The 12,198-nt window shown below is 46.4% G+C and overlaps 2 protein-coding genes across 3 annotated transcripts; one reads left to right on the top strand and one right to left on the bottom strand.

Annotated features, from left to right (window-relative positions):
- Positions 1-982: 982 nt before the first annotated feature.
- Positions 983-4,232, bottom strand: vps29 (VPS29 retromer complex component). Of its 2 annotated transcripts, none has more exons than XM_086128076.1 (4): positions 4,110-4,232; positions 1,922-2,113; positions 1,381-1,616; positions 983-1,310 (listed from the first exon to the last, which is right to left on the bottom strand). In XM_086128076.1, exons 1-4 carry the CDS (start codon positions 4,110-4,112, stop codon positions 1,193-1,195), a joined length of 549 nt encoding a protein of 182 aa, XP_085984202.1. In that variant the 5' UTR covers positions 4,113-4,232; the 3' UTR covers positions 983-1,192. The 2 variants fall into 2 exon arrangements, with proteins under 2 accessions (XP_085984202.1, XP_085984201.1); XM_086128075.1 differs by lacking the exon at positions 4,110-4,232 and adding an exon at positions 3,105-4,103.
- Positions 4,233-4,464: 232 nt separating this feature from the next.
- Positions 4,465-10,630, top strand: eif5 (eukaryotic translation initiation factor 5). Its single transcript, XM_086127644.1, has 12 exons — positions 4,465-4,527; positions 5,083-5,356; positions 6,628-6,916; positions 6,992-7,073; positions 7,508-7,680; positions 7,760-7,871; positions 7,944-8,074; positions 8,158-8,319; positions 8,941-9,102; positions 9,380-9,544; positions 9,623-9,766; positions 10,169-10,630. The coding sequence occupies exons 3-12, from the start codon at positions 6,845-6,847 to the stop codon at positions 10,265-10,267; spliced, it is 1,302 nt and encodes a 433-aa protein (XP_085983770.1). The 5' UTR covers positions 4,465-4,527; positions 5,083-5,356; positions 6,628-6,844; the 3' UTR covers positions 10,268-10,630.
- Positions 10,631-12,198: the final 1,568 nt, after the last annotated feature.

Raw genomic sequence — 12,198 nt, 5'->3', positions numbered from 1 at the left:
TAAATATCCATTATGAATTTAAGAGAAAATTGACACAAGAGTGTCAGGGTGTGGAAGTATATAATCCCGATACAAACCAAAAGTTGTAAAAATATCACGGTTAAGGGTAAAGTATGAGCCTTAATGGAGACTTCTTTCTTCTTACTTTTCTGATTGATATAAAAATGATTTATTAGATACAATCACATAACGGGGTAGGACTAGATAAGTTTTTTACTTCTTCCTACTCCCTTGAACATAATAACTGTGTTGAATGAAGATTGATTTCTTTCTTTTTACTTTTTTTATCTACCTTATTTTCTGTCAAATTATTACTGTATATATGTTTTATGTTCAATAAACAAACAAACAAACAAACAAAACAAACGTAAATTTAAAAAAGCCTTAATTATTGTACTTTTTTATTGCATGGAGCCCTTTTTCCCCTGGAGTTGGTTGAAATACAATTTTGTCTTATTTAGTAATGTAAATGTATTTTTAACAATTTCGAATAGGCATTGAACATTTGATTAAATTGCAAAACTAAAAAAATGATTTGATAAATGGAAGATGATATGCATATACAGTAAACATTAACTATTAAATAATTAAAACGAACGAAGAATGAACATGACTAAACTTGATTAGAATAGGCTGTTTAAGAAGCTTTTTGTGAACTGATTTTATTAAATAATCGGTCAACCAATTTCAGAAGTATGAGCATGACTAACGGTACAATTTTACATGTCATGAATTTTGGTTTACGTCAAATATGTCATCATTTATCCAATTAAAGGTGTACATAGAGTTAGTGTAGCTATTTAATAGATGGATCAAAAACAAGTTTTATTTTAATGTATAAAATGGCCTGACATCACTTTGCATTTCCTATTCAGAAATAATGCTTTACAATCAAATTGAAGCACCTCCACGTTACTATAAACACTACTTGGAAAAAAATGAAACTTGGGTGTTGATTTTATGAGTGAAGACAAAACAATAGTAGAGTGAAGTCATTTATTTTGTCCGACGTAGAAAGAAAGAAATGGAGAAGGATGCTAAATTAGCACGTGAAAGAAATGTTTGTATTCAGTACAATGACTAACCTCCCAACACAAGCGAAGGGGGGGGGGGGGGGGGTTATGAACAATATATTAGAGGGCTGACACTGCCCCCTAGCGGAAAGGAATGGAATACCATCTGGTCCTGCTTCTTAAGACTTTTTGTACTCGATTCTTTCCACCTTGACGTCATCTCCGATCAGCTGGTAGACATACGTCACCACCGTGGACGCCTGGATGTCCATAAGCACGAATGACGGGATTATATTGCTACAAAAAGAGGCGACAACAAAAACCATGATCACGTTTCCCCAAACCGACAAGACAAACCTCCTGGTACCTTTCTAGCGCGCTGTAGGCTCCGGTGGCGGATCCGGGATTGATGTAGAACTTGTTCTCGTTCTCAAAGGCCTCAAACTTGTGCGTGTGTCCCGAGATGAGGATGTCCACATCCAGCTGCCTCTGCAACAGCGCCAGGCTGGCCATGTCCCCCCACGGGATCACCTGGTGGCCGTGGATCAGGCCGATCTTGAACTGGCCCACCGTCACCACCTTCTGCTCCGGGTAGTTCAGGTTCTGAAAGACGGGCGCAAAACCTGCTCGGAAGGTCCTCCCGCATCTGGGAAAGTGTTTATTTTGCCCGCCCCTTGCACCGAGAACCCAGTGCACTTTCACACACAGTTAGGCTTGACTGTCTTCCAAGAAGGTCGGGGTGTGAAAGGAGCTTCAGATACCACCCCGATAATTTGCGAGCGCAACCGAGTCGGTAGCGTTCACGCAGCACCGTGCTGCGGTTACACCAGCCTCGGAACATCCAGTGTCAACGATTTTGCCTTTGGAAACGTGAGGGGCAGCCAACCTTGCTACGACGCTGTACCCACCTCGTCAAAGTCCCCACGCACGATGTGGACGTCCCCGGCGAGTGTCTTCAGGTAGTCATAGCTCTCCTTGGTGCACAGGTTCCCCGTGCAGAGGATGTGTTGGATCTTTCCAGGCACCAGAAGCTTCTTGAACTTGGCTGGCAGGGTGTTGCACCGGTGCGGAATGTGCAGGTCGCCAAGCACCAGGACCAACTGTGCGAAAAGGAGATGGCTCAGATGGCGTTTAGGGGTGAGGGGGGAAAAAAAAAAAAAACCACAAGTGGGCTCGGAAGGCCGCCCTGAGGGACACCGAGGTAGAAGCACTCCGCTTCTTTTGAGTGAGCGCAAAGTCGAGTGAATTGACTGTCTGAACTACAACCGTGTGGATATTCATTCCATTGTTTTGTTACTCATGTCTTTGATAGACAGTTGAGTGTCAGAGAGCCAATAAGCGACCAGACGGTCCCTAGGACTTATTTATTTAGAAGTCTTCACACAAGAACGCAAAAGGCCCACACTAAACTTCAGGGCTCCACTCCGATGCGGTCTCAAAAATAAAGGTTGCACTGAGCCAGGTCTCCCCATTAAATTCCAGGAACCTTTTAGTTCTTGTAGTTCCTGCACCTAAATGGTCCCAATCAGATACTGTAAATGTAGTCCTGCAAAGGTGCCACAAGCTCCCTGGAGCTAGAAACCTCTGACGGAGCACACTGCCTGCTTGGCTTCGCTGGTTTGGACCGCAAGCTCATGTTTGCAGCGTAACGTTAGCATTCTGAGTCAACCACAAGCTGCTGTTAGCTTACGGCTAGCCAGTACATTCTTCACCTTGGAGCAGAACAAAGTGATTTTGACTGAAGAATTTTGGAGCGATTCGAAAGATGATGCAGAGGAGCGCATAGCTTGAGCCGCGCTTGCACGTACTTAGCCCTCCATAACAACCATCAAAAGTTAAATACAACCGAACTCTATGTGACACATTTACCGCACTGCATTGAAAAACAAAACAAAAAGCGTAGGCCCCTGTACTACTGTCAATGTTGTCAACGGCAAAGGACAGCTGTGATGGCGATCATGTTTGAGTAATGCTTTTTTTAAAAAAAAAGTGATTTTAGTGCATTTTAGGTCTGTTGAGTATTGCGGACCTCCAGAGTTTGCCGTTAGCAAGCCAGGCGACAACAAGCGGCATCCACCACGGGGCACTTACCCGGTGACCAGCCTGGTTGATTGGAGACACGCAAGCGGGATGGAAGAAGGCAATATGTGCGTGGATAGAATGACATAAGGAAGGAGTCATTAACAACAACAACAAAAAAAAAACACACAAAAAGGTTTGGAAGGGGTTGGATCGAGAGAGAAAAAGTTGTGTTCAAGGAAAAAAAAGGGGGGGGGGTAACTGAAATTAGAAATCAAACGTGAATGGACAGATTAATACAAAGCGAAATAAATGAAATTGAAAACGTGATGTGATTCTTTCGGCTGTTAATAGTTAGTGATCGTTGTAGCGGTTGGCAAACAAGTCCGGCAAACAAGTGGAACATAAACCATTCGAATCAAATAATCATAAGGGGGAAATGTAAAATCAATCAAACAGACCATTTGATTATGTACACGCCATACAGTGCCGTCCATTTTTAATTCGTATTATTTCTACTTCCTATTCAATCCTATTCATATGAATAAAAATAAAAAATGAACAGGTTTCAATCAACCCGAATGAACGAATGGTCAGGCCATACTTGGGCATTTGAACATGTTCAAGCAAAATGAGCCGCGCATACACCAAGGAAGCGGTGACGTGACGTCACTCTGCAGTCTCGTCTGTTAGCTTGTTAGCACGGCGAGTTAACCACTTCACCGACTGGGGGGGGGGGAAGAAGTCGCGTTAGCGTCAATGTTGCGCCGCGCACACGATCCGTTGATTGAAATCCCATCACAGAGAAAGGCACGATGGCTCAATTTAACACCTAAAAGTGCGTTTCTGTCATTCTGTCTGAAAAGTCTCTGCCACCAAAGTGCAGAAACTGTCATGTGACCACCGAGCTTGAAGCTTCACTAAGAAAAAAAGAGTCACATCATTTCGCACCGCCGAAACCACAATGTCGCCCGCACGTCTGCCACCAAACATCCGGCAGGGAATGAGGCTCTATAATCGCAGCGTAAGTCGGCGAAAGGGTTTCTTTTCTGCACGATTACTGTACTTCCCACTTACCATCTTCAATTCCACTGTTGTGCTAGTCGATTGAAGCAGGGCGTGCGGCCGTACGTAACAGCATACGTGAGACGTCACTCATGCAGTCAGCCAATGAGAAAGGACAACCTCAATCAAGTTAAACAATTCTGTGTGGTTTGATTGGCAGTGTGAAGTTTCAAAATAAAATCAATGACAGGTTGAAAAATGGGATCTTTGACATGAAGATTAATTCAATTCTCTTAAAATGTTATCACGGAACGCGATTGATATATATATATAATGTTGCCGAGTGCTTCGGCATTTCTTGCCTGAGCCTAATTTGCGCAGAATCGTCAAAACCGGAAGTAAAATAATATGCTGCGTATGCAAATTTGACGCCTAGTCAGTTAAAGCGTGGTGTGGAGCGAGCAGCGCTAGTCCCCAGAACATTCGAGAGGTATGGTATGGCGCCGTTTGTTCACTAGTACACTTTAGCTGATTTCTCGCGACACAAATTCTATGGCGCAGATTGACCAGTCAATGATGTTTAGCTAAAGACGATTGGGTTAAAACCTTTTGTTTTTTACTCAGAATATCGCAGTTTAAGAGACGTGACTGCGCTGATCTTATAAAGACGTCATTGCTCTTCGCCCTCTGTAGCATCGGGGCTGGGACTATTTCCTGTCGAGATTATTTCCTGCCACACGTTGGTCGATTTTACTTCAAATGCTGTATTTAGGAAAAAATAATGATTTGGTGATTGTCTTTTGGTCATTCGTTGGAAATTACTTGTGATGCACTGTAGAAAATCTGGTCGATTGTGACGCTGAAACACATGCGACACTTGCGTAAGAGTCATTCCTCCATATGGAGTTGACGGCATAACCCCACAGCCCATCAGAACCGGCCCAATGCCGTCGAATTTCGGCCATATTTTAACACTAATTTAATTTTTTTACATTTATTAAATACAGCCGAAAATAACGCCTCTCTCCTCCCGTCGTCTTCAAAGGTCTCGACTACACAGGACGCTTTTGGATACAGCGGCCCGCGCCGTCTTGTCAAGGCTTTTGCTCCCCCCCCTTTCGTCGGCTCTTTCCCCCCTCGAGCAGCGTTTAAAAAAAAGTGAGAGAGGCCCCCCTCCTCCTTCCTCATCATCCTCCTCGTCACACAGCACCCGAGAAGCCTGCTGCAATCCATACAAGACCAGCGGCAGTCATCGACATCGTTCACTGCGCCTCTTGGGACGATCAGCGTCGTGTTTATGTCTTTATTTTGCGAAAACGGTAAGTCGCCAATGGCGCCTGGGCTGTTTGTGAGGAAACGGTCTTGAGGGTGGAATTAACATGGCTACGGGCGCTATTTGTTTAGTGGGCGCTATCAAAATGGCGCCTCCCATTCAGTCGTGTGCTTTGGCTGCGTGACGCACTCTGCGCCAAGCTAGCCAGGCTTGGCTAATGTGCGAAGCTAACCTGCCGGCCTCCCGAAATAGCTTCTGGGATCTCCACCAGCGCCTGATATAATGGCGTCCGGGTGAAAATAGACGCGAGGCAGTTGAAAAGGTTTAGGGATCGTCGCTAGTTTAGCATTAGTAAAGGCCTTCGTGTTGATGAGTGCCGAACGAGAGCTGGCCTTGTGTTGAATAATTCCACCGCCACCCCTTAACCCCTCCGCACTTTTGCCCTTGCACAATGACGGGCCTTTACCAACATATTTAGCTCCCCTCCCCAAAGCCACTGCGGGTAAATCGCACTTTTGTTCTTTTCTTCTGGCCTAATCTGCCTGCGTGTCCTGCGCTGGGTCATGGTGCGTGCGTGTGTGTCAAGTGTTCACTTCAGGTCAGCAGATTCTTTTCGCGTGCCAGTATGAGAAGAGACACTTCACAGCAGCGGTGTCAACCATTTTTCTTTTTTGACGGTCATTTGATTTCAAAACTGCTGGATCATAGTATCTGGCCGGTAATAAGATCTCACTATTCCAAAATGTTCCCATTGTTTCGGGGTCACCAATTACAAATTTAGAAAATATGAACTATAAACGTCACCCAACTTTTCAGCCATGTTAGCAATCAGCGTTTCCATTCATATATATTTGTAACCTACAGATCAAAGTGGACTCAAATATGCACATGTTATACCACTATTAGTCACGTTCTTAAAGTTTCCTGACACTGCCAAATATCCGTAGCGCAACAGTTGGACAACCTTAACTGACTCATCACACCATCCATATTCAAGTTTCAGTATTGAGGTGCCATGTTCTTGTGCGCTCTTGTAAATGCATCTCCATCAAAATACTCAAGTCGTGGCAGCGCATGAAAAAGCATCAAACTTTTTTCAAAGCGAAGCTGTCGACTGACCATTTGCCATGTTCAGCATCATGAAATCTTCACGCTTAAAATGATCGCACCTTTTTTTTCCGCAAGAATGAAGCCATGACACCTCCTGCCTTAGAAAAGAGGAAAAAAATTATCTTTATTTGCGACTCATTGAAAGAAAGTCTTTTCCTGACTGGCGTTTTTTTTTTTTCTTCCTCTTGCCCGTTTTTTGTCTTTCAGAGCTGTTGCGCAGCCGTTGGAACCTGTGTGGTGGAAACTTAGCCTTCAAGCGGGGAGCTTGCGGCCACAGCGGCACGGCGTTTTTCATGTCAGAGACCGAGCGCGCTTGCAGTCGTTTATGTCATCCCCTCTTTTCCAGACAGAAGATCCCGGAAAGTCCCCAATCACGATCCTCTTATTTCACTGCTAGTAGCGCCGCACGTGTCGTCCAGCCAACATGTCTGTCAATGTCAACCGCAGCGTGTCGGATCAGTTCTACCGCTACAAGATGCCCCGTCTGATCGCCAAGGTACAGAGACGAGACCGACCGCCGATGCCCCCGCCCCCATCCCTCTGACATTTTGTCTTGGTGGCTTTTCTTCAGGTGGAAGGAAAAGGGAATGGAATCAAGACGGTCATCGTCAACATGGTCGATGTTGCGAAGGCGCTGAACAGGCCTCCAACATGTACGTCGCTTGATTTTCATTTGCAAAGAGTTTGGCTCCGAATGCGCGCGCGTCGTCCAGACCGCAGGCCGACACACACGCGGACGACTTTAAAGCCCAAAGACGAAAGATCGGCACATCACAAAGCACCTCCCAACAAATGTTTGACTCATTCAATGCCGGCCATATCCAAACCTTTCTTTATCCTACAATGCGAAAGGAGGGGGGGGGGGGGAACCCAAAATTTAAAAATGCAAACATGAAAAACGTCTCTGGCATTGAATGAGCTTTAATAGTGTGGAAGAAGAACACTTGAACGCCATTTGCCCCTTCACAACAAAATGTAATTGTTTGCGGGCGCCGAACGGCTTCCCGATTGAAGGCGAGAGAAAAAGCACGGAACTGAAACGATCATCACAACATGTTTTGACTTTTGCCTTTTGTCTCTCGGGCAGACCCGACCAAGTTTTTTGGCTGTGAACTCGGCGCTCAAACCCAGTTCGATACAAAAAATGACCGTTACATCGTCAATGGCTCGCACGAGGCCAACAAGCTGCAGGACATGCTGGACGGGTTCATCAGAAAGTTTGTGCTGTGCGCCGAGTGCGACAACCCAGAAACCGACCTGGTAAACCGGCGACCTGGCTCGCGCGCGCTGCGACCGCCGCACCCCAAAGAAATCAACTTGTATCCCCCCCCCCTCGCAGAACGTGAATCCCAAGAAGCAAACCATCGGCACATCCTGCAAGGCGTGCGGTTACCGCGGCATGCTCGACACCAGGCACAAACTCTGCACCTTCATCCTCAAAAACCCGCCAGGTGAGACCCTCCGCTCGGAATCTGCGCCCGCTGAACGCCTTTGAACACCAAAGCTGGCTTCTCCTGCGCCAGAGGCCAGCGACACCGGATCCGCCACCGCCAAGAAGGAGAAAGAGAAGAAGAACCGCAAGAAGGACAAAGAGAACGGCTCTGGAAGCGGAGAGGCCGGAAACCAGGAGAACTTTGACGCCCCCGACGCCGTGGTGCGTTCGCCGTCCTCCTCGGGGCGGGGACGGGGGGGGGGGGGCGCTTTTGCGTCTCCCGCTCACGTCTCCGCGCGTTTCAGGATGGAGACGACGACGACGAGGACTGGGGGGAGGAGACCACCAAGGAGGCCCAGAGGAGGCGAATGGAGGAGATCAGCGACCACGCCAAGAACTTGACGCTCAGCGAGGATCTGGAGAAACCTCTGGAGGAGAGAGTCAACCTCTTCTACAACTTTGTCAAAGTCAGTCTTATCCTCGTCGCGCCCCCCCCCCCCTTTTTTTTTTTTTTGGTATTCCACAAGGCCGCCGCTTTTGTGGATTCTGACAATTTTAAGTTAAATGCTCACCAAATGAGTCGATTTGCTAATTGATCTTGGTTATTGATTAATTGTTGCACCCCAGTCAACCACAAGTCACGTTACTAAATGAGGACACACTGGGAGTCGTGGTTAGTGTACATGTGTTATTCTTGGACACCTTGTTGAAATTTATTGTAAAAAAAATTAAAAATACAAATATTGAAGTACTACACATGGCACATTTTTACATAAAAAAAAAGTAAATACTTGATGACTTAATAAAAATGGGATGCGCCGCCGCAGCTCGATGGGTGCAAGTTGGAGAGGCAATAAAACAGGCCAAAATACAGTTGGAGGCGGGGGGGTGAGGCAGACTGAAGTACTGGCGCGTCAGAACACGAACTTGCCTTCAGCACACCACTGCTATCTGAATCGGGCGTAGAAAGTCTCAGCCCAGAACACTTTTTAGTCCAAGCTGGTTTTTGTTGAAGAGCTTCTTGGGGGGGGGAAAGGAAAAAAAAGAAAAAGCCATCTGATGCCTGTCATTGTCGCTGTCACGCTTAGCAAAGGAAGGAGAGCGGCGCGGTGGACGCGGCCGACAAGGAGATCCTGGCCGAGGCCGAGCGTCTGGACGTGAAGGCCATGGGCCCGCTCATCCTCAGCGAGCTGCTCTTTGACGAGAACATCCGCGAGCAGCTCAAGAAGTACAAGCGACACTTCCTGCGGGTGCGTCCGAACCCCTCTCGGATTGAGCCGTGCCGCGGCACGAGTGTTTCCTCAAGAAAATGTCTTTGGCTGCCGTTGGACGCTTCAAGGAGCGACTTCGGCAAAGGGTTGCGATTTCAAAAGATGCCAGCTCCAATCGGCATGGCTTAAATCAAATGTTTGGTTCAGCGGTGACGCGAGATTAGTCTGAAATGTTCTAAGCAGGAACAACGGTGAACTTGAGCGAGCTTCATGATGAATTCGGGCTTATGTTCTTTTTTTTTTTTTTTTTTTGTAGTTCTGCCACAACAACAAGAAGGCCCAGAAGTACCTGCTGGGAGGCTTTGAGTGCGTGGTGAAGTTGCACCAAGTGCAGCTGCTGCAGAGAGTTCCTATCATCCTCAAAGACTTGTACGACGCCGACCTCCTGGAGGAGGACGTCATCTTCGCCTGGGCCGAGAAGGTGACGGCGCAGGCGCAGGCTTCCTCCGTCGCCGCACCGAGCTCACCTTGTGGATTTGTTGGTTTGGCTTGCCTGCAGGTTTCCAAGAAGTACGTCTCCAAGGAGCTGGCCAAAGAGATCCACGCCAAGGCGGCGCCCTTCATCAAGTGGCTGAAGGAGGCCGAGGAGGAGAGCGAGGGCAGCGACCAGGACGACGGGGAGGAGGAGGACGAGAACGTCGAGGTAATGCCGTCGCCGTGCGCTCGCTCGCGTTGGGTCCCATTCATGCGCTGCCGCCGACGACGACCAAAGTCCAACAAGATCCAGTGGGCCCGGTTAGGTGCCTTTGCATCCCCCCCCCCCCCCCCCCCCAACTACGTTGCTCTCTAAAGACGCTCTGATTAAAATCTGTGTATTGAAAGTTCATTTTATATGTTGTATTCAGTCAACCGTTTGATGGCGAATCAAATTACACTTTGGAAATCGTCACATTTGAATCAATGCTCAAGATAAAAATGCGAGTTTCATTCGTTTGAAATGCATTTCCAAAATCTTTGCATAGAAGCGCTTAGGGAAAAAAAACATGAAATGTATTTTCATGTGGCATCAAGTTTTGTAAGCTTCGCCCCGCCCTCTGCCCGACAGGTGGTTTATTCCTCTTCGGCCCGCGAGCTTAAAGTGGAGACGGTGAAAGTGGAAAAGCCGGAGAAGGAAGATGAAGACATTGATATCGATGCTATCTGAGATGCTCAGTGAATAATCTTAATGAAAATGATTTTTTTTTTTTTGTTTTGTGGCTTTGACTCACGATTTTGAAATGGCTGAACTCATGAAATCTTGACACCCTGTCAACAACGCCCTACTAACCCCCCCCCCCCCCCCCACCCCTTGCTTTGAGGCATGTTCACGTAGCCTAGCGCCCTAAGCTAACCGGCTGCACAGCCACTCTTGTGTCTTGAAATATGACGCGAGTTGCTGCAGCACTCGTTTTCGGGGCGGATTTGAATCGGGCCTGTTTTTCGGGGGTCATTGCGGTGCACTTTTTTTTTTTTTGGTCCCTCGTATTTTTCCAGTCAATAAAGAAAATGAATGTTTTGCTATCCACAACTACTGCGCTCACTGCCTGCTTACTAGTTGCCCAGGAGGAAGCCGCACACTAGGAAGTGAAATATTTTACATGATGGAAATACTGGATGACACATTTACCCACTGAAATGTGGAGACAAAAATTTTGAGTTTTTTTACTTTGGATTAATTTTTTTATATATATCTTCATTTTCAGGGAAATATCCTATTCTCTTGCCAAAGACATCTGTGGCCACCAATGGGGGGGTGCACGAGTTCGCTGGTTGCATGCTCGTACGCCCACTTCAGTGTGGAGGGTGGGCTCCTGTGTGCCCCCCCCCTCACCCTTTATCTGCGGTTTAAATCGATCAGGAAAAGTAAATGTAACAAAAATTAAACCCACAAGCTTGGCTATGCAAAGTTAGAATGCTTGGGAGATGACACTTCCTAATAGCTGTGCAGTAGTTTTACCAGTAGATGGTGCTGTTGCTCTGTTGTGCTTTTTTTCTGAAGGGATTAAGCAAATTCAGTTTGCAGACTGCCACACTTGCAACCTACTAATGTATTTGATCAGGATCTATGTAATAATGCCCATTATTGTATTCGAAATGATTAAGCCAAACGCCAGATGCGTGAAATTGAACATTTTTCAGTACAGTGGACCACCACAAACCCCCCCCCCCAAAAAAAAAATCACCTGTTGCTGAAGGCTACTCTTAATTCATAAATATTTCTAGATGCATTACCATGCTGCGTATTTTTTGTATTAAAAGCTCGTGCTGGAGTTAAATCGGGGCCATATTTGGAAATGGGGCGCACACAAAAAAATCACCTAGAAAAGTTTCTGTACATCTTTGATTAAAACGTAAAAAATGTATTGAGCAGTGTAACTTTTTTTCCCCTCCGAATGTGCGTGTGAGGCTCTGCTTCCCCTGACCACACGTTCCTGTAAAATCACAACACGACACTATTGTACTGTGTGAACATTAGTTTATCTCCGGGCCTTCGACACCCTGTGCTCGTCTGTACTGATCCCGCATGTAAAATAACACACACTTGTGGTTGGAAGCTTGAGTTAAGCGTTGACAGAGCGCAGGAGTTTGACAGGCGAGCGGGAGCCAGAAGGTCAGCCAGTTTGCTGACTTCCGCTTGAGGACCTTCTCCGCCCCTCCCGTTCAGCTGGTTCACAGCGATGCTCCATTCAGGTGCCGTCGGAAATAGGCTACCATGGTGACTGCTACCGGTCGAATACCCAAATATTTATGCCTAATCCAGTTTTTAAAATCTCACTGTTTTTACTTTATTTGATATGGAAACTTTGGGGAATTGAAAAAGTTCCCGAAACGAATCGGGTGGGGAATTCACGTTGGAATGATTTGAAGGGGTCAGGACAAGGGTTATAATTGTTGGCCATTTTTCATTGCGGTTAGTTTTTATTTCATTTTGACATTCAGTTTCAATTATTTTTTAGAGTCAAGACTGTTAGGTTGTACTGTTGTGAAAATGCTTCGTTTTAGTTGAGTTTTTATTGGTTTTAGTGTTAAATATGGTGTTTACGAAAACTGCTTTGTCGGAGCCCGGGCGAGGTCCTTAAACGCCTCGTAATCCAG

The sequence above is a fragment of the Hippocampus guttulatus genome, chromosome 13 (assembly GCF_054856545.1).
Source record: "Hippocampus guttulatus isolate MCC_2025c chromosome 13, RoL_Hgut_1.0, whole genome shotgun sequence".
Classification (NCBI taxonomy): Eukaryota; Metazoa; Chordata; class Actinopteri; order Syngnathiformes; family Syngnathidae; genus Hippocampus; species Hippocampus guttulatus.
Note: the sequence above shows the minus strand (reverse complement) of the source record. Positions and strands in the feature narration are given on the sequence as shown.

Excerpts from the sequence above, each read along its gene's own strand:
- vps29 (XM_086128075.1), bottom strand. The coding sequence starts at position 3,194 with ATGACTCCTTCCTTATGTCATTCTATCCACGCACATATTGCCTTCTTC. Across the intron at positions 2,114-3,104 it reads TCAACCAGGCTGGTCACCGG|TTGGTCCTGGTGCTTGGCGA; the intron begins GTAAGTGCCCCG and ends CTTTTCGCACAG. Across the intron at positions 1,311-1,380 it reads GCCTACAGCGCGCTAGAAAG|CAATATAATCCCGTCATTCG; the intron begins GTACCAGGAGGT and ends CTCTTTTTGTAG.
- eif5 (XM_086127644.1), top strand. The coding sequence starts at position 6,845 with ATGTCTGTCAATGTCAACCGCAGCGTGTCGGATCAGTTCTACCGCTAC. Across the intron at positions 9,103-9,379 it reads ACAAGCGACACTTCCTGCGG|TTCTGCCACAACAACAAGAA; the intron begins GTGCGTCCGAAC and ends TTTTTTTTGTAG. Across the intron at positions 9,545-9,622 it reads TCTTCGCCTGGGCCGAGAAG|GTTTCCAAGAAGTACGTCTC; the intron begins GTGACGGCGCAG and ends GCTTGCCTGCAG.